This window comes from Ammodytes marinus, assembly GCF_949987685.1.
Source record: "Ammodytes marinus genome assembly, chromosome: 22".
NCBI classification, from domain to species: Eukaryota; Metazoa; Chordata; class Actinopteri; order Uranoscopiformes; family Ammodytidae; genus Ammodytes; species Ammodytes marinus.
The window spans coordinates 14,896,645-14,920,116 of NC_137226.1; the positions used below are offsets into that span (position 1 = coordinate 14,896,645).

The following is a 23,472-nucleotide window of genomic DNA, read 5'->3' on the forward strand; positions in this document are numbered from 1 at the left end:
GGCTGGGAGTTTTTAAAAGCCTCAGGAATCTTTTGCAGGTGTTTAGAGTTAATTAGTTGATTCAGATGATTAGGTTAAGAGCTCGTTTAGAGTACCTTTTCATGATATGCTAATTTTTTGAGATAGGAATTTGGGGTTTTCATGAGCTGTATGCCAAAATCATCAGTATTAAAACAACAAAAGACCTGAAATATTTCAGTTGGTGTGCAATGAATCTAAAATATATGAAAGTTCAATTATTATCATTACATTATGGAAAATAATCAACTTTATCACAATATGCTAATTATATGAAAAGGACCTGTATTGACTCTGAATGCAATATTTAGGTAGACGAGCCAATGAAAAATAAGCCAACACATCACTTGTTCGGTTAAGATTTATTCACTCATTAAATAAAGGTTCAAGTATTTACAGTTTGAAGTTATGGGAGAACTCTTGTTTCACGACATGCAGAGATCCTATCTAAAGGGAAGAGGCACTTTAAAATGTTTTTTTGACAATGATTTAAAAACAACATATCCTTAGAATGTGCATAGACAGTATAAAACAGTTGAGTAATTACCATTTTCACCATCTAATTGTAGTTTAAATTATTTAGAACAATTTAACCAACCAGCAAATTCAGTTATGAGCTGTCCCAAAATGTGACTGATGTATGTAAACGTGCTAAATAACAAGAAGTATTATATTATTCAGTTGCAATCGTGTGTTAACTCGTCATGTTACCAAACTGGTTTATGAACATACCGGTAATTATGAACATACAAATTGGTGGAGAGCGACTATTGAGTACTTTGTTGTTATTTTGATACTAAAGAATGAATTTAATTTAGTCAAAGAACATACAAAAATAATAATAATTAACATATTGATCCCCAATGAGCTGTATACGCATCAAATACTAAAGCTGGACGCAGCCGGAGTTTAAACGTCATGACAAAAGAAAGGCAGGGTGGGACACTCACTTGGAAAAAAGGTGGAAGGCTAATTCATGGAAAACAAGAACCTCCTCAGAGATGATGCTACAGTAAAGGACAATTCTGAATCCCATTGGAACACCATGCAGAAAACATTGTTTCACAGTCAGGTCCACCGTCTCTGGAGCATCAAGGAACTCTGCAAGCTTTGATGCGCGCACCACCATAACCCGCCATGCCTCCATTTCCCAGGGTCCCTCACAATACAATAAATACACCTTTCTCCCAGTCCACACTGAGTTCTGTAAGGAGATAAAAACTCTCCATATAAAAGTTTGAGTTGTTATTTTTCACTTACTTCCAATGACAGCAGTCCGGGAAGATAACTGCTATTTTTTGCAATACTCCATCATGGATTTTAAAATAACAACTTTTGACTTACATATACCAGATCAAGTTCACGATTATCTTCCTTTTTCCCTTAAATAACCTGATGCAAAGATTCAGGTCAGATTGAGTGACATCATCAACATTCAGGAAACCTCATATATATTACAAAGAGAAAGCAGCATACTGTGTTGTCAGTGTAGAACTATTCAGGGATGTTAGGAAAGGACCTGTTCAAAGCGAGGTTACTATTACTCGGTAAACCTTCTCATTACACTTTGGCTTGGATGCAGATGGTTTATCATAGCAGCTAACTTCATAGTGTTAAACGCAAAAAATACTAAAGTTGGCACAGAAATCAGCCCTTTAGTCCTTGTGTTTTTCAATACTGATATCAGGTCCACGTTTAAAAACTATCAACTGTTTCCAGCCTCCAGAACAGGCACTGTTTCACAAAGGACAGTTTATCTTAACAGAGAGGGTGCTAGCTAATGTACCCGACAGAGCTGACTTCCACACGGCCGTGCTGCTAGGTCTTCTCAGCTGGCTGGATCAGGGCTCTGCTGCTCCTTGTGCTGCTCTGCGGTTATGGAGCGTTCTCTGCCCCGCTGCAGGGTGAACTCACTGGGGCCCAGCTGCATGATCTTCCCGCTACCCAGACACTCGTCTCCTTTGTAGAGCACGGCAAACTGAGGGACCAATGGAAGGAAAGGACTCAGCAAACATGCACACACTTGGGCCATGTCCACAGGTATTTTGGTAAATGTTTTTTTTCCCCTCTTTCGTGTGCAAGAATACTACTGTCACCACAAGTACGAATTTGGAAAAATCTTTCTGTCCAAAAGGAAAAAAGCAAAAACCCAACTTGGACACCACCAACAGCATGCTTAACCACTAGGTGGCGTTATAACCTGTGATAAAGCCATGTTGGCCAGTCAGAAACCTATAAAAAAAAGATATTGTCCGAAGAGAGAGAGCAAGGGAAGTGCTAACGGGCTAACTTTACCTGTTACTATGATTCAGACAGCATAGTTTGCAACCATGGAATCTCAAGTAAAGCAAGAGTCATATGTATGGACTGTCAATGAATTTGAGCTATTTCTTAGTATAACTATCGATTAATGTAACCGCAGTCAAATGTAAACAAACTTCGCAATGTCAATGTGAACAAAAGGCCAAATCGCACAGAAAAAGCTACAGTAACGAAAATACCAGTGTATGTGTGGCCATGGCCTTATAGTCTTACCGTAACAAAGAGGAGCTGTGTGTCTGTGTTTAAGTGTTAGGGCTTTTTTTATAGCTTAGACCTTTGCAATGACACTGTATTGTGTAACACAGGTGTGTTGGCTGTTACCTGTCCGGGCGTCAAAGCTCTGATTGGCTGGGAGAGTGAGATCCACACAGAGCCATTCATGTTCAGGGTCACAGTGCAGGGAACTGGAAAGCACACAAAAACAAGTTGGTATTTCGTTGTTTAGTAAAATAATGTGTAAAATTTGTAATTCATTATTGTAAACACACTGGCAAGACATAACTCACCTAGCGGCATCTGGTGGATGAAGCGGAAATGACACTCCATCATCTGGGTCCGCACTAGTTCTGTGGGCGGGTCGATCGCTACCCAATGGAAACGGTCCGTCTTCATTGTGTCACGGAATAGAGCCGGGTGATTGGTGGTTGGAGCCTGAGCCGCAAGACATTTTAAAAAGGTACAATGTGTAAATATCAGAGTATTAGGCAATATCATTATAACAATATCAAGGGATGAGGTGAAAATGTATTTAATTATGTATTCTATAGTACTTCTTCTTTGGCTCCTAACAGGTGCAAAAACACTTTATATAAAAACACGTAAGGCTGTTAAGTTTGTCCGATCTGTGCTACTGTAGAAACATGGCGGTGCAACATGGTGGCACATCACGGCCCTATGTAGATATAAAAGGCTAATGCTGAGGTCATAAACAACAACTCTATTTTAAAGCAATTATACACTAATACGACAATATTTATGTTCAAATTAGTGTATAATCGTTTTTTTTGTTTTTTACAACATAATGATGTGGTCATTCTTGTGCTGGCTCCTTTTAAGAATTTACAATGTCATTTAAGAGAAGACATTTTCACAGCAGAGACAGACTTTCTCACCACAAACACATCTCCAGTAGCGATGTCTTTGTCCACCACAAACATGGCGTCTCTCTGGCCTCCTATCCTCGCCCTCTGGCCCAGCGTCAGAGTGAACCAGCCTGGAATGACAGGGACACACAAAGGGAAATGATGTTATGAGAGGTTTTGAGTCTCATTGGTTTGGAACACAACATTTGGAGACAGAAACGGCCAATCATGGGGGCGCCTTTAGCTGAGTCGGTAAGGCGTACCCCTCCCGGGCCGGGCCCAGCAGCAGTCCCGGGTTCGATTCCCGCCCGCGGTCGTTCTCTGCATGTCACTCCCCTCTCTGCCCCATTTCACCTCTGTCTCTCTGCACTATCAATAAAGCATAAAAATGCCCAAAAAATATCTTAAAAAAAAAAAAAAAAAAGAAAAGAAACGGCCAATCATATACCTTGGTGTGTTCCCCTGACAGTCCCGTCCTCGATGGAGACAAAGTTCCCAGGTTTCGGTTCAAGATACTGGAAACAGAGAAAAAAAAACAATGTACTTAGATTGTACATGTATCTCTTATTAAGTTCAACTTTTTTTTTCAGGAACAAATGCATATGTTTCATAAGAACAGAACACTGTAAGGAAGTGGGAGAACAATGGAAGAAACCAAACTAATACCTGAACCTTGTATTACTTACCTCCAAAATGAAGTTCTCGAAGTTTCTCTCTCCAATGAAGCAGATGCCCATGCTCTGAAAACACAAACATATTCTTATTAAGAACACTCTCCGTATGTAATATAAACATGAACTAAATGTGTGTGTGTGTGTGTGTGTGTGTGTGTGTGTGTGTGTGTGTGTGTGTGTGTGTGTGTGTGTGTGTGCGTGTGTGTGTGTCTCTACCTCTTTCCTCTTCAGCACGTGATGAAACCCAGCCTCGGCGGCCATCTTTTTCACAAACCCTTTGGTGAGTCCGGCCAGCGGGAACATGGTCTGTCGCAATGCATCCTGGGAGATCTGACTGAGGAAGAAGGTTTGGTCTTTCAGAAGGTCGGCTCCTTTGTGTAACCTCACAGCTGGCAGAGGGGGGGGGGGGGGAAGCAACGGTTAAAGACAGTTAAAAGGGTCTGACCTCAAAGCAGGTGCCTGTTAAAGCAAAGAAAGAGTGGTGTTAAGGCGTAGCATTAAAAATAGTCATGTTCTTACGATTCCTGATCTCAAATCTATCTCTAAAGAGAGAGGTGGGCGGGGCCGTTTGCTTCTGATCAAAAACCTCTTCGTCTTCCTGTGACGTCCGGGCGTAGTGGCCCGTTGCCATGGCGTCAGCACCTTAGATGACAACAGCACAACACTTTAACTAAGAAGGATTTTATTTATCTTTGTTTAGTAATTGAGGATGGGTTACTACTGGTCAAAAAAGAATCAGTTTAATTCAATCCTCATAATGTCAAACTATACCACCCAATGCCCAAGGTTTAACAGGTTAGAATGAGTTTATGTTTAGTGTCTGATCCCATATACATACCCAGAGTGTTGATAGCATACTTGTGGAAGTGGTTGAATTTGATGTGCTTGTTGCATAGGATGTCCGGGTTCGGTGTCCTGCCCTTCTCATACTCCTTCAACAGATTGCTGACAGTGGACAAAGACAGATTGGACATTCACAGTAACATTCACTGTTACTAAATTCAAGACTTTAAAATATTTTTTTTAATGGCACTATGAAATTAAAGACCAATAATTTCCCAATAACAGAAACAGTTTAGCAAAAACAGCTTTTAAAGCTGCAGTTGAGAGTTTCAGCCGTTGGGATCCCAACGGCTGTTTTCCCAACGCTCTACCTGCTGTAGCTCCTCCCTCCGAACGACAGCTATGCACGTTCATGTGAATTCAGTTACATTGACAGGAGACAAACACCATGTCCGATTCCGAGGTGATTAAACATTAGTAATGATAACTACATACGTACATATTGAGCATACATTTTAATCACAGACATACCATGTATGTTAGCTTAAAATCATTGTAAGTGTGCTGGTAGGCCTAACAAAAGTAGCTGTAACAGCCAGGCAAGATAGCAAACTAATTGTAACAGAGCGGAGAGGTGTGTGTGTGTATCTCCTGCTCTGACCGCAGCTGGGAGGGGGGGGCTGCCTGTCAGTGCTCCCGCTGCTCGTTGAGAAGAGGTGATACTTGCTTTGGCGAAAAAAGTCATCAATAACACCAGAAAAAAAAGCTAGATTTGTTGCTTGTCGCTGTTTTGAAAAAAAAATTGCCAGTGGGGCTGAAAAGTCACTAAATATAGCGACAAAATCGCTATGAGTTGGCAACACTGAGCACAGGACGAGGGATATAGGGCCAGCGGACGTCCTGCTGCTAGCGGCAGGCAGCCTAGGGGCAGAGGAAGGGGACGAGGTCGCGGTCGGAGAGGTCTTGACGTGATAGGGCAAGAAGACATGGCCGGTGTACTTTTTCGAGCTCTCTCCGTCTCACTTTTAGCAGTTAACTTTTCAACATTCGTCTTTCCTCGTTTTTTTGCTGTCTTAGCGGTGTTAGTTGTTGGTATCCGGGGAATGGTAAATTGAGGGTTTGTTTGTGAAGACATTGCTACTCGCTGTCCGCCGTAGTAGCCTAGTACCAAACAGTAGGCTAGTGTCAGACTGCTAGGGTCGTGAACGCTCACGCAACTGACGCATCAACGTCGTTGCCAAGGTCCCACAGCCAATAAGAACGGAGAATCTGACCTCGCTCTGATTGGTCAAAATTAACATGAGCGGTGGCAATTTTGGGGGGCAGCACACAGAGGCAGGGGGAGCAAAGTGATAAAAAAAATATTTTCAGACCACTTCACCTACATATAGCTGAATGGCTATTATGACAGTTTTGCCAAATATTACAGTGAAAAAACTATCAACTGCAGCTTTAAATAGATGAACACTGTAGTGACCACTTTGTCTTTGCATGAAAGGGTTAATATATTTGTTACTTAATTCAATGTATTTGAAGAAGTTTAAATTATCCTTTTAAAATAGGTTTTGTTGTTAAACATTAAAAAGAGTATGTATTATGAGCATGGCAGTTACTTGTACCTGAACACGTTGTTCCAGTACTCTTTGACATAGGACACTTGGTGGAAGGGGATGTCCAGGCTTTGACACACTCTGAAGGCGTCCTCACAGTCTCTGTCTGCGCTGCACACTCCCGTCTCATCCACAGAGTCCCAGTTCTTCATGAACACTCCTGTCACGTTATAGCCTGAGAGACGCGCGCGAGACAAAACAATTATAATTCAACATTCACCAGCCACACAACAAGAGTGTTATCATTTTGACTTTCTCACCTCTCCTCTTCAATAACAGAGCCGTCACAGAGCTGTCCACGCCACCAGACATGGCGCACACAACGTGTCTCGCCAAACCCATGTTTTAAATATTATATTGCAAGTTTTTCGTCAATGCTGTTTTTTTCCTATGAAACTAAGAAAAGTTAGCTAACTGCTCTCCACTGTCACTCATAAGGACAGCCATGTTTTCGGCTGGGTGTGACAATAAGGGTCCGACTAGAAACAAATTTCAAAGCGGAACCCGCGCTGCTGCTGGTGGGAGCCGTAAAAATTGCGACACAGTAAACATATCTCGGAGCTGTCACTTTAGTGAAGCGGCAGAAAAATCCAAACAAATAATAAGGTCAGTGGGAAATGTACGGTGGCGCTGAGCATTCACCAAATAAAAAAAAGTTTCACTGCAGGATCTCGTAATTACGAGATAATATCTCGTAATTACGAGATAAGTATCTCGTAATTACGAGATAATATCTCGTAATTACGAGATAATTATCTCGTAATTACGAGATAAGGATCTCGTAATTACGAGATAAAGATCTCGTAATTACGAGATAAGGATCTCGTAATTACGAGATAAGGATCGCCCTCTCATTCATCAATAACGATGTCTGTGTGTGTGTATTTGTGTGCAGACGAGCTGAACCTAGCCATAGGAAAACGTAGGCAATAGCCTTGGTTTCCGGACTACAATGGGCCCCATAATCAATAAACTTATTTTAAATATTTGTTTAGGCTACTGTTCATTCATTAATCAGCGATCGCATCGGGTAGGCTACTGAGGGACACTCTTTCGGCTTTACGCCCGTGATCAGCTGCTGAGGTCCGACTGGGCTTTTCTCCTGAATAGTCCCAGTGACTGCATATCTGCACAAAGTTGACATGGCTATCATTGTCATGCCCTCCTTGTAGAAAGTTCTTATGTGTTTGTATGAGTCATGGATTACACCGAGTTTAACGACTGCATTTAATCAAAGCATTCAATAAAACTGCGTTCCGATACAGTAACAAACAGGAGGTAAAAGTGAACTAGCCCACCGGGCATTCTGATTGGATGAGGCAACACAGTACGGTGGCTCCGGTGGCTCATAATGAACAAACTGCATATACAAAGTGAAAGTGTGTCCCTCATTTCCCAATGCGATCGCTGATTAATGAATGAACAGTAAACAAATATTTAAAATAATTGTATTGATTATGGGGCCCATTGTAGTCCGGAAACCAAGGCTATTGCCTACGTTTTCCTATGGCTAGGTTCACCTCGTCTGCACACAAACACACACACACACACACACACACACACACACACACACACACACACACACACACACACACACACACATCGTTATTGATGAATGAGAGGGTGATCCTTATCTCGTAATTACGAGATCCTTATCTCGTAATTACGAGATCTTTATCTCGTAATTACGAGATCCTTATCTCGTAATTACGAGATACTTATCTCGTAATTACGAGATAATTATCTCGTAATTACGAGATCCTTATCTCGTAATTACGAGATATTATCTCGTAATTACGAGATCCTGCTCTGAAACTTTTTTTTATTTGGTGAATGCTCAGCGCCACCGTAGAAATGGGATGAATTGACTCAATATGTATATTTGTTATGGGCAGCTTAACGACTCTTTAGTTTAAAGTAAGGTTTAGTCATTTCGACGCTCTTTAGGTGTGTTTTTAAATATAAATCTGGAAGTGTGCGTTGGCTGTCCAGCTCACTCATGTCCAGTGCATTGACCATTATAGATTTTTAAGTTACAGCTACCTAATTGCATGACTATTAAGACTATTTTTCGTATGTTGCACAGAAAATGAATGGGAGTTTGGGTATGTGTGAAATCCTATATAAAACGTTAAAAAAAAGAAAAAAAGATGCAGTACTTTTATTTTTCATATCATCCTATAATGGTGGCTACACAATGCATTATGTATCCCTGACATTAAATTGTGTATCCCTGTCGCAGATGGGCGAGGTGTCTGTAGACGCCGTAACCCTGGATCTCCTGAGAGAAGCCAGGGAGACGGTGAAGAACAGCCCACTGGGGGTCATCCACACTCCCATGATCCCCTGGGGCCAGACCAGCCTGCCTCTCAACACACACTGCAACATCCACATCAAACTAGAGAACATGCAGAGAACCGGTGAGAGGGACAAAGCCTGTGTTGCAGCCATGTCCTGCATGTCTCACGCTAAATAACTGTCTAACTTTTTTATCTAAGGGTCCTTCAAGATCAGAGGGGTGTCCAATCAGTTTGCCAGGAGACCCCAGGGCGGTCCCTTTGTCACCATGTCTGCAGGGAACTATGGGAAGTCTTTTGCGTACGCCTCCAAACACTACGGCTCAAAGGGCAAGGTGGTGATGCCAGAGACTGCCCCAGTGTCCAGATCCATCCTCATACAGGTGAAAGGTGATTGGTTGGCTGAATTCAAACTTGTTTAGCTGTAGTGAGACTCTGTAATAATAAAAGTGGTCTTCTGGTCCTCAGAGTTTCGGGGTGGAGGTGGAGCGAGTTCCCACCACCTGTCTGATGGATGTGGTGAACCGCTGTGTTCAGGAGGACAACATGAGCTTCCTGCACTCCTATGATGACCTGGATCTGATAGCAGGACATGCCAGGTACTGTACACTCAGGGCTGGACCAAGGGCCCATTTACTCATTATGGGACCTAAGGCAAACACATGCACAGGGCCCTCCACATCCCTTGTTCTACTCCCCAATGTTAGCTATGGGCCCCAGGCAACTGCCTATCTTTGCCTGATGGTAAGTCCGTCACTTGGCTGGACAGAGGCTCAATAACCAAAACTGCACCATTCTACCACAGCACGTCTCACTCTATTTTAATAAATATAATATGAATTAGTAGTATAATTATAATAATAATAAAAAGTCCCTCTTTAGTTCCGTATTCCTGTGTTTTATTCCATTGTAATTCAAATTTACCAGCGTTTAAGCCTGTAGATTTAAACCTCTGTGTGTGTCTAGTCTGGGTCTAGAGGTGCTGGAGGTGATGCCTGAGCCTGATGTGGTGGTGGTGTGTTGTGGTGGAGGGGGGCTGCTGGCTGGAGTAGCTGCTGCCATCAAACTGTCTGGATGTGAGAAGACCAGAATCTATGGCGTGGAACCAGAGGGAGGTAAAAGCTGACATAAAAGATAAAGATAATCAAGCTTCATGTGTTCGAATAGCTCCGCCCAAATATGGAATTTTGTTTCTGTTTGGAACTCAGCTTGCACCATGTACAGAAGCTTTATCGAGAAGAAGCCAGTGGGCATGGACACCAAGAGCATCGCCTCCGGACTGGCACCACCTTTTGCAGGTATCATGCATGCTGTTCATATCAATGTTTCTCTCAATTAAAGGTGACGTCTGCAATTTTGGAGAACACTTGTTTCACTTTTTTGTCAAAATCAGTGAATATAACCTCACGATACTCTACTTGGCCGTACTGCAAGCATAGGCTCTGAAAACTGGTATGTAAACAAAGGGGCCCATTGTAGCTAAACATGCCCTTTACAGAGCCTAGGCTGTGTATTATCACTGGGTTTTTTTCAGCGCACACATATGTAGGCAGGTAGCGGATCGTGAGGAGATATTCACTCATTTTCACACAGTGATTTCGACAACATCAAGCATTCTCCAGAATCGTTGCCTTCACCTTTAAACTCTTATTGGTCAGTTATTAACCTACTTTACTAAGACGGTGTAGTTTTTGTGTCGAAACATAAGAAGAATCTATAATTTTTCCATTCTGATATTCCTTCCCCCTATGGTGCCCAAAAAAGTAAAGCACATATTAAAATAGTTTGGGAAATATCTATGATGCATGTTTCAGTAAGTGCTTGTATTTTGCACCTCACACCTTTTCCTTTGCATCCCAGGCACTCTGCCCTTCGAGCTGTGCCAGCGTTTCGTGGAGGGGATCGTGCTAGTGAGCGATGAGGAGATCAAGGCGTCAGTGTCTGCCCTCTACAGGTCAGGTCTGGTAGTGGAGCCGTCCGGTACAGCTGCATTTGCCGCCATCGTAAACGGAAAGATACCGGAGCTGGAGGGGAAGAACGTGGTGTGTATCCTCAGCGGAGGGAACGTCGGGAAAGACGAGCTCGCCAACTTCCCAGACTGACTAAATGTACACGCCTGTGTGTCTTTACCTTTTTCCTAGATGCATTTTACACAATGTTTCTTCATAGTTTACTACACAGATCTTTGAATGAGGAAAGACTATGTATTTTCAGTGCCATTTTGTTTCTATACACAATCAGTCTTAACTATGTGAGGCAGCTATTGTAACACAGCGTTTGATTTAGAAGGAGATGAATCATGATGAAATTAGTTTATCTATTGACACTACTGTGAATTTTTTACAACCATAATCTCTTGACTGAAGCATTTAAAGTGCCAAACTCGCGACAAGCTGATCAATGTACATGTTTTTTTCAATGTCAATGCAGTCTGTTTTTAATAAACACCTCAATCACATTTCAAAGAGAGTATGATGCTAATCTCTATCTGAACTCCAAAAATCAGATAATGAAAGCAAACCCAACTGTTCATGGTAGAAGTAAACATCCTGGTCCGAGTGATAATGCTTTCCATTGGTTGGAAATTGTTAGTATCTAAAACATGTAACTCAAGATGATTTTAAAGAACAAAGTCAAACTGTACATTTATTATTCTCTTCTCATTAGGCTGACAGGTTCCAACTGAAATTAACCTTGACCGAATTTTGATGTTGTAGATAACGATTTGAAAAATGTCAATCCTTGTTACCGCCCTCTTGTGTCAAAAACCCGAAAGAACACAGCTTTAACTTAGACAGAAATAACTTCTCACCTGAAATGTTTAAAAGACTGAGACGCATTAAAAGAATGAGTGGGAATAAGGCATGACTATCCAAACTTCCTCTCAAACATTTCCCATACCTCTCAGATTCTAATGACTATATAGAAAAATGTTTGGAGAGAGAGAAAAAAACGGTAAGGTCCATGAGGAGATACACGAATAATAAAGTGTATTTTCTTTTCGACTAGGGAGCATGAGGTCGGCGTACAGAGAATGTGACTTTTTCTGCCAGTGTTTGCAGTCTTTTGGGGACCAACAGAAGAAAATCCAGTCCTCATAGAAGTCCTTTTTTGTCCTGTTGTAGTTACATGACATCCTTGGTGGCCATCCTGAGCACAACAGCATCCAGCAGGGTCCCACACTTCTCCTCAAGGGGAGTGACTTTATACAGCTGAGAGAAAAGAAAAGAAATGGGCAGGATTAGAAGACATGCTACTCAAAGCCATTTAGCAACCAAGGCTGTAGGTGCGAGTTCTTTCAAAATAAAGCAGCACTCTTATTTTGAAATTAAAAAGAGGTCATTTGATCTCAAGCAATTATTACAATTAATAATTAAAATAAAGATTAAAAAAATAAAATAATAAAAATTAGTGTGTTTGTCGTAAAGTTGACTAGCAATAGACACACAGTCAGAAGTTTGCATTATAAAGACTGAGGGTATGGATTTTATACCTTTTTGATCTTTGCGTGGTCCGATAGCGAGGATATGTCTTCAACTGCAACCTGCCGTCCCTTCACCATGTCTGCTATGTCTGAAGGAAGCTGTGACTCATCTTTATTGTGAACCAGAACCACCATGACAGAGCTGTCACCGTCAGAGATTCCAAACCTTTTAAAAGCCTCTGAGATCTGTGGTAAGGGGAAGGCGGACACAAGTATTCATTCTAGTTATTGATTCATTCATATGCATTATGGCTGTTTAGTTGGCAGTTCAATCCAGTGCAAGTAAGAGACTTAGAACAGGGTTACGACAGCTAATGCCACTAATGGAATTAAATATGAATTTTACAATAACCACTGTAGAGATAAATAATATCATGTATTGAGGGAATATTGTGCATTAACCATGACTTATTTTGTCCAGTGGAAAAGTAAGAAGATCTAAATCAAATGTTTTAAAAAGTGTTTTTGTTTTTTTAATTTGTCATTATTTTATTTCAAGTCATTCAAAATTAAAGTAATAAAAAAAATGCATTTCCTTTTATGAGCCTAATTGTGCAGTTACCACTGTTAATTCTTATTAAAGGTTAAAAAACATTAAACACTTAAGCGCCCAAAAATATGATACAGGAAATGAACAACTCATTGTTGAATGGAAAAAAATGGACAATAAACAATATTGAGAGAAAGTTTCTGTTCCTCACATTATTAGTAGGCGACAGGTTGAAGATGATTTCGGAGTATAAACTTCTCGTCTTCATCTTCCCAATGTTCTGTAAGTGAACCGCCTTATTAGCAGCTACCAGGACCTGGAAAGGATGCACCAGCTGCCAAGGAATAAACAAACTTATTTATTACTTCCAATTTAGGATAAACTAACGAGCACGCAGTCGTTGATACAGCTAGCATGCTACGTAGCTAAAGCTAAAAACACCTCACCATCGTTGGGTTGATCAGTGCACCGTTTATTTTCCCCTCCACCGCGCTCTGTCTCAACTCTGTGGCGTTTTTAACGTCTTTGAAAAGCATTTGAGTCACTCTTTGGTCGGGGAAAAGCTCCAGCTCCTGCGTTAAATGCATTCTGCAAGAAACTTTAGCGAAATATCACAAACAAATCCCGACTTCCCGAGTTTCACGTGAGCGTCCGTCCGTATGGTTGGTCCGTACATGAGGGGAACCATAACACGGTGACACCGCCGCAGAGGAAAGTTCCATATTAAGGAAAATATCTCCATGAGAGAAAAAAAAGGTCATATTAAAAAATCTAAAGTTAAACCAAATCATGTGTATAATTATGGTGGGTACTTTCTAATAGGAGTGTGATGCAAAACGGGTTATCACGATTAGGAACTAATCATTATAGAAGAGTGTTCCGCACCGAGCAGGTTTTCGAAGCGGACCGCAAGCTGTCAAAAATCAAAACGCTTCCGTTTGTCAGTACTAGAGAGACAGTTGGACCAGTTTACCATTGGAATTGGTGAACTTTACCGTGGTTTTGACACCTGAATTGCGTCGTTATGCGGTTTACACAGCATTATTACAGCTAGCTTCGAACTGTATTTACTCATATATAGCATTTCATCAGCTAACATGGAGAAATTCGAAGGCTACATCTTCACTGCCCTGTGCAGCACCAACTTCCTCATCTCCTGCCTGCTGTTCTCTAGAGTGACCCGGGAGCAGAGGACGCCCTACATGGACGAGATCTTTCACGTCCCGCAGGCTCAGAAATACTGCCATGGAAGATTCACCGAGGTATTGTTATTTTGTTTTATTTTATTTTCCCAACAGCGAGTGTGTCTTTGCCATTGCAGCGGATTAAGGGTAGCTTTTAACATTCTGCGGCAGCTTGACCATCTGTTAATCTCCAGTTGGGTCATATAGAAGGGGCTTTAGCGTGGATTTATAAGTCTAAACGTATTGTGGCTACATGCAGGCTAGCGTTATCATGTACAAAGCAATGAGCAAAGTGGAGATTAAAAGATCATCATCATAGTTTTTTTTTCGTCCTATTCTCGGGCTATACTAAAGGTATTTTCCTCTTTAGCAAAGAAACATGGTGCATTTACAACATTCACATATACAGAGCAATGAATGTTAAAAATCAAACAAAAAGCGATATATACTTTGTAAATTGGTAAGATGTAACGTAAATGCTTTTGTCAGTTTCTTAACAAAATGTACAGCCACTTTGTATTTCCCTTTTCATAAAGTACGCTTATCTTCTTGTTAGGTCTGTTGGTGCTTTAATATGCTTTTCTTCCCCTGTGCAGTGGGACCCGATGATAACCACTCTCCCCGGCCTCTACCTGGCCTCTGTGGGAGTCATCAAGCCCATAGTGTGGCTGGCAGACCTGACTGGAGATGTGGTCTGCTCCGTGGCCATGCTGCGCTTTGTCAACCTGCTGTTCAACTGCGGCATCCTTTACGTTCTGTATCTGATCATCTGTAAACTGCACCCCAAGGAGAAGGTATTACAAAGATGGTGGAGATACTCAATCACCAGTGTTTTGTTAGAGATTTGTTTTCAATTCAATTAAAAAGTGTCCGGTTGTAAAGTTTGTGAGATGGCTAACCAAACTGCACAGAAAAAGATACTTTTGCTAGATGACTTGTGTAAGTCTGGGCATGGCCTAAGTATTCCAATATGTGAGGAAGTTCTATTTTCTTGTCTTCTTACATCCCTGTTTCCTCTCTCTCTCTCTCTTCCAGACACAAACCACCTCCCGCCGCATCCTCTCCGCGCTGTCCCTCTCCACCTTCCCCGTGCTCTACTTCTTCAACTTCCTTTACTACACCGACGCCGGATCTACTTTCTTCACCCTGTTCGCCTACCTCATGACGCTGTACGGCTGCCACAAGGCCTCGGCGCTGCTCGGCGTGTGCTCCGTGCTCTTCCGCCAGACCAACATCATATGGGTGGCCTTCTGCGCCGCAACACTGGTGGCCTCCAAAATGGACGAGACCTGGAGGACCGAGCATAGCAAGAAGAGGGATGAAAAGCTGCCCCCTTCCCAGGTCCCTCTGTCATTCTACGGGGCGAAGAAAATAGTGCTGTTCACGCTGGAGTTCCTCACTTCACCTAACCACGTGAAGGCAGTTCTACTGGTGGCCTGGCCCTATGCTGTAGTAGGCGTAGGTTTCTTGTTGTTTATCCTGGTGAATGACGGGATAGTGGTTGGGGACAGGACGAGCCACGAAGCATGTCTCAACTTCCCCCAGCTCTTCTATTTCTTCTCATTCTCTCTCTTCTTCTCCCTACCAGTCTCACTTTGTTACTACCGAGTCCTCCACTTCCTCAAGGCCCTGAAAAAGCAGCCCCTGTTTTTCCTGTTTGTGGCAGGCGTTTCCGTGTTCCTAGTGTGGAAGTTCACGTTTGTCCACAAGTACCTCCTAGCAGATAACCGCCACTTCCCCTTCTACGTGTGGAACAGGCTTTTCCAGAGGCACGAGCTGGCGCGGTTCCTTCTAGTCCCCGCCTATGTGTTTGCCGGCTGGAATTTCCTGGATGCGTTCAAGTCCCGTTCGCTCTTCTGGACTCTGGCGTTCCTGGCGTGCCTCCTGGCGGCCACAGTGCCCCAGAAGCTGCTTGAGTTCAGGTATTTCATCGTCCCCTACCTGATGTACCGCCTGCACATGCCCATGCCCTCTCTGCCCAGGCTCATAGGAGAGTTTGTGCTCTACACAACGGTCAATGCAGCCACCATTTATATCTTCATCGCTAAGACCTTCCAATGGCCGGACAACACGGCCACACAGAGGTTCATGTGGTGAACGAAAGAGACAAGATACTCCAATCAGGACTAAGAAATAAGGTCTCCTTCAGTACTGCTTTCCAGAGAATCACAGTATAGAAATATCTCTGTTGCATCTCAGTGAAAGACAAAAATGGTTCATATGTTCACTGTGTGTGTACAGTGTAACCAAATGATGGTTGGGTTTGTGTTGCTGGATTGCAATAGCTTAACACTGGGAATCGGTATTGCTAGTCTTAAAGTGACAGGTGGAAATCAGAAAGAAATAGTTTATTCAGCTAATGTCATGCTGAGATGTTGTTTCCAGTGACAAAGGCTGCAAACCCCACAGCAAGACTGCACATTTGACTGTGAATCGGCTCACAATTAGTTATTTAAAGCAGAAATTAGCGGTTGGATCGTTTTAGCTAACCTCCTGCAGTTATCAGGCCCCTCCCTCATACATACGGCAACACCTATTCGTGCACACTGTACAGTATAAGTGATTGCCATATGAATATAGAGCAATGTAACATTTAAATGAACAGAAAATATACTACTTCTGCTTTGATGAAATAATTAAATATCAAATTAATAATATTAAAAAATATATACACAATTTTTTTGTGTTAGACGGCACAGTGTTGGTCAAATGATTGGTTCTGAATGAGAAAGGTGTGTTTTGATGAGGATTGACTTTCTAAGTTTGTTTCTACTGTACATTGACTAAAAGATTTGAGTTTTGAAAAGTTGATCCATCGTGTCATTTTGACATCTGCTGCAGGTCCACGGGGGCTGGGTGTGCTTTTCTTACGGCAGACTGTTTTTGTACATGTAAATACAGTACGCAGTTCTGTTAATTCAACTTTTGGTGGAATAAACTGCTGACTTGAGATGTAAATATGATTTAAAGAGACCAAAAACAACCACAGCCATATTGTAAACTTCAGATATTTTAAACTGTCTGGGATGTTTTGTTATTGAGGAAGATTTTTTTTGGGGGGGAAGGGCGCTTATTGATGGGACACTTTTGACCCACAGACCAATTTATAATTATGGGACGACATTAAATTTGTACATATGTTTTCTATCTTTTTTTGGTCAAGCCATACAAATCCACTAGAGGTGTCCTTTGTTGTGTTGTTGATGTGTTTTGTCATTAGGTTTACTGTTTGGCACATAGTGGTTTAAATGAATTAGATACCTTCTGTGTGTGTGTCCCTTTCTGTTGTCTATTTTCATTGTGCCTAATGTGTTTGTGTGTGTGTGTTTTTATTTTGCAGCTATTTGTCTATGTAAATTCATAAGATTACATACAGTGACATTACAGCAGGAGTCCATTTCCACTATGTATGTTATATGTGTATTGCTTTTGTCCCACACTTAATATCCATCCAGCTGTATGTTGCTCCCTATGTTCATACAATCATGTTAAAGACATTTCAATAAAATGACTGTTGCAACATCAAGTCTCAAGCTAAGTTTATGTAGAGAGCATGTTTGATGAATATTTGTACCACAAGTAGTAGAAGAAAGTGTGTTTTTAAACAAATGTATAGCAAAGTTCATGGGAAATGTGTGTTTATGCACATGAGATTTGTATAAATGGACTGCAACTGATGCTATTAAGACATTTAAATGGGTATTGTATTTATTTGATAGGCTCAGGTTTACTTTAGCATGAAGAAACAGTATCTCCACAGAAAAAACTAAAGATGTGGCTTTGTATGGCCTACATATAATGAGGAGGATATATTAACTATTGTATTAAGGAATGTAAGGTATGTGTACGTTTATATACTATCTGTGAGTAGGTCATTTAGACTGCTTGACATTAGATGGCCACTAGGCGGAGCTATAAGACAAAGCCTGATATTCCTATGAGCAGAGCAGAATACAGTAACATGACGCAAGTGAATCAAACCTTTAAATCCTGCTTTTAGAGCAGTGTAAGACAGGCTTAACAGAGCCAGCCTTCAAGACAGCTTTGTTTCAGTATATAACAAACATACCAAATGTCAGTTCTTTCAAAACAAATGAAATTACAGCAAAGACAAACAAAGAAGAAACCCATTCTTCCAAATATGCTGAGCAGGATCAGACGTCCTACTGTACATAATGATGATAATAAAGGTGAATCCATTGCTCTGTTGCTCATAGTATTTATAGCAGTCAGCTTCACTATGAGTGGAAGTCCAATTGGGAGAAGCAAAAAAAGTAGCAGTGGCATGATGATTGCTCTCCGCCTAACCCAAATAACTAGCAGATTGTAATTACATGTAGCAGTGTGGGGCCAACGCACAGGAGAGACTTTATTAAAATATCTAACTGGGAGGATTATACAAATGTTGATTACACTATTCAGGCACTCAGGAGAGCTGGTGTGGAGGGGATACGGTAAGATAGCGTCCAGGGTGGGGGATGGCTTGGAATATACAGCGACGCGTGTCTGGCTTTTACTAACTTCTCTGAATCTTTCTCTCTCTATCTATTTCCCTCTCTCCCTCTCTCTCTCTCCCTCCCTCTCTCACACACTCTCTCTTTCTTTTGTTGGAGAAACGTATGGTCTTATAGGAATGTATCATTTATGCATTGACATGGTGGTAAGTGGCTCTCAAGGTCCCTTTGTGATATTTTATTATTGTGGACACACAGAAGTAAAGTTAAGATGGTCCTTTGAGCGGGTCCACACATCACATAGTGGTGTGTGGACTGACAACTTTGACCCTTGTTATTCTCTTCCTGGTGGAGTGATTATAAGTCTATCTATATGAATTAGGACATACTTCATAAAGCTGAGCGAATGCAATGGTATACTTGGAGATTTTGTAAGATGACTGTGCCCCTTAGTAAGCTATGTTATCTATGCAAACAGTATATTCAGGTAAGGACAACCGATGCTCAGTGGGTTATTGGCAGAAGTAGGCATGCTAAAGCTGCATTCATTTAATAGTGAAGACATCCTCACTAAACTTCTGACTTCTAATTAGACAACAAGACAGCCAGCTCCATTGTTCTCATGTACATGCTCAAAAGTTTAGTCAGTTATAAACTTCAATGGAGAATGTGCTGCAGTAATTACCAGTCTCATGGAAGGTACCTTTTGTTACTGATGTGCTCATAATAGAATAACTGCTTTTAATTTGTTGTGATGTTATATTTTCTTTGCCCTTCGTCTCCGTTACGCTGTCTCTTTTGAGTGTGTACGTGCAGAAAACACAATAACGTGACTGCACACACACACACACACACCAAAGCATTTTTTTTTCAAGGCGTAGGAGTGTCTGAGCAATTCATTTTGAGCCAGAACTTTAAGAAAAGAACCATTTGTGTTCTGGAGCCAAAAGGCAAGGAAAAGGGACAACACAGAAAAGACACTGAGATGGATGGCTTTTCAGTTCGTTCGAGTTAGTTTTCTCTTAATCCTTCCCCGAGGTTACATAACAGTTGCAGAAAATAATTAGGATGAGAAAGGATGGAGTAGAAGAGGGAGGGAGGGATTTTTAAAGGTATGACAGGACAGCACAGTAAGAATCTCATTACAAAAGAGGTGATTATAATGTCTGCCACGGCGGTTCAGGTTTAAATTGAAATGAATACAAAACACTCTTTTTGTTAGCAGTTAGCAGACAATACTATATACACTGGAATGTCCACGGATATGTCATTAAAAGCAATTCAGCAGTTCACCCTTCACCGTAGCAGATCTCCCACTACCCTAATTAAAGCAGTTGGAAGCCTGCGGAAAAAAGTGACAAATACTGAAAGAGATACGGTGAAAAAACATGATTAGAACCTCTGTGTGTGTGTGTGTGTGTGTGTGTGTGTGTGTGTATGTGTGGGTGGGTGGGTGCGTGTGTGTGTGTGCGTGCGTGTGTGCGTGCGTGTGTGTGTGGGTGTGTGTGTGTGTGTGTGTGTGTGTGTGTGTGCGTGTGCATGCGTGTGTGAGAGAGAGAGAGTGTGTGTGAATGCGCACAATGTGAACTTCTAAATCAGTTAGGAGTAACTTGATGACAACTTTCTATAGAATTACCTAACTTCTTGATTTCTTGTTCAAATCTAAAAGTACGCCGGACGACACAAGACTTGTGGAAATGATGTGTGACATGCCTGGACAAAAGAAGTTGAAATTGGCATTAGCATCTTATCTGATAACCTAACATTGTAGCTATATAGCCAATCTTCTTCAAGTTCTCTCAGTTGAATTAGAGGGGAAAGCAATATGGCACCTCTAATGATCAGTGACATTATTTCAAAAGGCAAAAGGCACATGGCATTATTATCACCCCTACAGTGGCCGGTCTTTACGGAGACCTTTTCATCTTCCACTCTGCCTCCTCTGCAGTGAGCACAGGGGGTCCTGGGAGTAAGAATAACTCAGAGAAAATGCTGCTCTTTCACAAGAAGACATGATCATCTCACGGTTTTTTAAGTGTTATTTTTTCTCTATGGGAAGTGTATTCATTGATGTTGTCAAAACATTTAAATTCCGGGATTTTTTTCAAATTAGGAAAACCAGATTTTTTCTCCTTCTTAAAAAAGCTGCAGCGTGTAATATCAAAGTATTTAGCGGCATCTAGTGGTGAGATTCTACATTGCAACGCTCCCTTGCTAACCCAGCTCCCTTTTGGAAAAAATGTGCTGAAGCTACGGTGGCCTCCAAAGTACAAGAAGCTAGTTACTAAAGATGGCATCGTCCACCACTGCCTCAAGTTTTTCCAAAATATCAAGTGATGAGGTGAAGATATATTGAGTTATTTATGCTGTTGTACTTCTTCATCATCCTCAACAGGTGCATTTGAATGTCATCTATTTTATTCAGAAATTATGGATTGCATTTCCTATAGTGTTAAACTCTTCAGCCCCTGCATCTTTAAGGGGCCAGGAGGGATGACACATAGCCAGCAAACTGTATGTGAGCGTGTGGCGTCAGCAGGGCAGCGGCGATGTCATTGTTTTCAGATGATTCTCAAACAGACCAGACACTCTGGTCCAACCCCCGTCACTGTGTTTCACGTCAGCGTCCTACACACACATGTCCACGTGTTAACTCACATGTATCCATGATCACATGTTTGGAGATACATTTTCTCTCTCTCTCTCTCTCTCTCTCTCTCTCTCTCTCTCTCTCTCTCTCTCTCTCTCACACACACACACACACACACACACACACACACACACACACACACACACACACACACACACACACACACACACACACACACACAAGATACACAATGCAACAAATATGCTGTGCACACATCAGATATTCACCAGTTTCCCCAATGATTTTCAACCTAATCTTTCTCTGTTTCTCACACACACACACACACACACACACACACACACACACACACACACACACACACACACACACACACAAGGCACAGAGGCTCCTAGCCCCCCATGCACCTGCCTTCTGTCTCACTGCATAATGCATTGCTAGCCAAGTTTGGAAACATACTGTTACATACACACACACACACACAAACACACAAACACGCACACACACTCAGCTGCAGTGCATAGTATATCAAGCCAGGTAAGGGAGAGCAGGTGGCCTCATATGTTCTGCTAATTGCGACAAAGGCAAGTTTTCTGTGTTTCTGTGTGTGTGTGTGTGTGTGTGTGTGTGTGTGTGTGTGTGTGTGTGTGTGTGTGTGTGTGTGTGTGTGTGTGTATGTGTGTGAGCCCTGTGGGTGTTTGCTGTAATGAAGAAGCGCTAGGTGTTGTAGTCGGATCTCTGTGTGAGAAATGTAATGTTGTTTGTTAAGACACACACACACACACACACACACACACACACACACACACACACACACACACACACACACACACACACACACACACACACACACACACACACACACCCACACACTCTTTCTTCCAGAGTTCTTAATTATCCCATGATCCGGAGATATATAACTTTCTTATGATCACGACTTCATTATCTCGAACTGTCATTATGTTAATCTATAATTATATATTTGAAAGCCATTTGTTTTTTTCATTTCCAATAGTGACTTACAGTAAACAACAAAGTATTCTTGTATTCACCCAGAGCGGGGACTTGAGGAAGCAGATGGGAGAAGCAGACTGCGCCGTATGCAAGTGTCACCGTGGCAACAGTTAAGGCATGGGATATTTTGTTGTGATGTGATATGATATGATGGTTATTTTTCATGTTAAATGTGTGAACAACATATGCTCATTTTGACCTCGTTCAGTATATTAGTTTACCAGCTGCCCAGCATTTTTGGTAATTAGCATGAAAGTTCTCAAATTCTCATTGAAGCTGATGGGAATGTAATTTTTGTAAAAAAGAAATATATATATTAAAGGGACAGTACACCGATTATAACACATGAGAGTCAGGCCCTGTTCTCACGGTGAAAACGTGACAGTTTTCCCGTTTTTAGTTTAAAAAAAAACCTACTATAAAAACCAATTTATCTGACAATTTATCTTCACCCGTACACATGTTTTCAGAGGAAACGGGACGAAATCAATGTAGTAAGCATGCCAGGCCAGCAGTTGGCGGTACTAGGTAGTAGTAAATAGCATTTCTGGTGCATCCGGTGTCGGCTGTAAAAATTTAATAAAAAGGCGCGCCTGTGCAAGAACGATTCTTTTTCTCAGCTCTGTGAAAAACAACAACAAACATGGCAATTGTACCAGTCTAAGTATGTGGACATTTTGGCGTCCTTTTTGGCTCAGTATCCAGCAACAGCACAGCGAATACAGCTCGGTGATCCGCCATTGTTGTTGTGGTTTTCCAACTGGCGCACATGGACCTACAAAGACGGCGCATGCCCATTTATCTCCAAACGCAATGCGCATGTGTGAGGGTGGAGCCGTGGCGTCAGCGTTACCAGGGGAAATGGTTTAGTGTTTACAAGAAACCAAAACCGTTGTGTTTTCCAAAAAATCCTCCCTGGGAGGTGATCTCAAAAACTTGCGGTTTCATGCCTGCGTTTGCTGTTTTCATGTACATGATATAGTGCAACCGCGGGAATTTTTCCGCGTTTGCACCGTTTTGTGTTGCCGTGAGAACAGGGCCTCAGATTGCTTGTTATAGAGAGGGTAATTCAACCTGGGGGGAGGGGGGGGGGAAACAGTAACTGATTTCTGTCTCTAAAGTCAGAGAAGGTGACCCTGATGACATCATCAGTGTCGCCACAGTGCGGATTTGGAGACTACAGATATCTAACAGAGAGTCCATGTCACAATAGATTTGGTCAGTCAGTGGTAATGTACTAGGCAGGGAAGGTCTAATCAAAGGCACTATTGAAAATCATTATGGGAATGGTTAGTAGCCTATCCCGACATTTTGAAGGTTGACCAATGCTGGTGGACTGAAATGTGAATCAGTCTCTGGATCAGACTGACAGACACATAAACCAGGAACGTGTCAAAAAACATAGTTCAAATAATAAACTACCATAAATAAAGGCAAGTCAAAGAATATAAA

The 23,472-nt window shown here is 41.8% G+C and overlaps 4 protein-coding genes across 4 annotated transcripts; 2 read left to right on the forward strand and 2 right to left on the reverse strand.

Annotated features, from left to right (window-relative positions):
- Positions 1 to 434: 434 nt before the first annotated feature.
- trmu (tRNA 5-methylaminomethyl-2-thiouridylate methyltransferase) lies at positions 435 to 6,912 on the reverse strand. Its single transcript, XM_080051322.1, has 11 exons — positions 6,750 to 6,912; positions 6,499 to 6,664; positions 4,935 to 5,041; positions 4,616 to 4,738; positions 4,313 to 4,485; positions 4,109 to 4,162; positions 3,871 to 3,937; positions 3,453 to 3,553; positions 2,847 to 2,991; positions 2,662 to 2,744; positions 435 to 1,996 (listed from the first exon to the last, which is right to left on the reverse strand). The coding sequence occupies exons 1-11, from the start codon at positions 6,829 to 6,831 to the stop codon at positions 1,847 to 1,849; spliced, it is 1,251 nt and encodes a 416-aa protein (XP_079907448.1). The 5' UTR covers positions 6,832 to 6,912; the 3' UTR covers positions 435 to 1,846.
- A 1,819-nt stretch (positions 6,913 to 8,731) lies between these two features.
- On the forward strand, positions 8,732 to 10,991 carry LOC307268359 (L-threonine ammonia-lyase-like; the record flags this gene model as incomplete). Its single annotated transcript, XM_080050945.1, has 6 exons — positions 8,732 to 8,909; positions 8,988 to 9,169; positions 9,255 to 9,385; positions 9,753 to 9,901; positions 9,995 to 10,084; positions 10,647 to 10,991. 6 exons carry the CDS (start codon positions 8,732 to 8,734, stop codon positions 10,886 to 10,888), a joined length of 972 nt encoding a protein of 323 aa, XP_079907071.1. The 3' UTR covers positions 10,889 to 10,991.
- Positions 10,992 to 11,159: 168 nt separating this feature from the next.
- On the reverse strand, positions 11,160 to 13,412 carry tprkb (Tp53rk binding protein). Its single transcript, XM_080050860.1, has 4 exons — positions 13,207 to 13,412; positions 12,972 to 13,094; positions 12,280 to 12,456; positions 11,160 to 11,998 (listed from the first exon to the last, which is right to left on the reverse strand). The coding sequence occupies exons 1-4, from the start codon at positions 13,345 to 13,347 to the stop codon at positions 11,912 to 11,914; spliced, it is 528 nt and encodes a 175-aa protein (XP_079906986.1). The 5' UTR covers positions 13,348 to 13,412; the 3' UTR covers positions 11,160 to 11,911.
- A 290-nt stretch (positions 13,413 to 13,702) lies between these two features.
- On the forward strand, positions 13,703 to 17,434 carry alg10 (ALG10 alpha-1,2-mannosyltransferase). The gene is made up of 3 exons (XM_080051438.1): positions 13,703 to 14,022; positions 14,541 to 14,738; positions 14,980 to 17,434. The coding sequence occupies exons 1-3, from the start codon at positions 13,858 to 13,860 to the stop codon at positions 16,039 to 16,041; spliced, it is 1,425 nt and encodes a 474-aa protein (XP_079907564.1). The 5' UTR covers positions 13,703 to 13,857; the 3' UTR covers positions 16,042 to 17,434.
- The last annotated feature ends 6,038 nt before the right edge of the window (positions 17,435 to 23,472 follow it).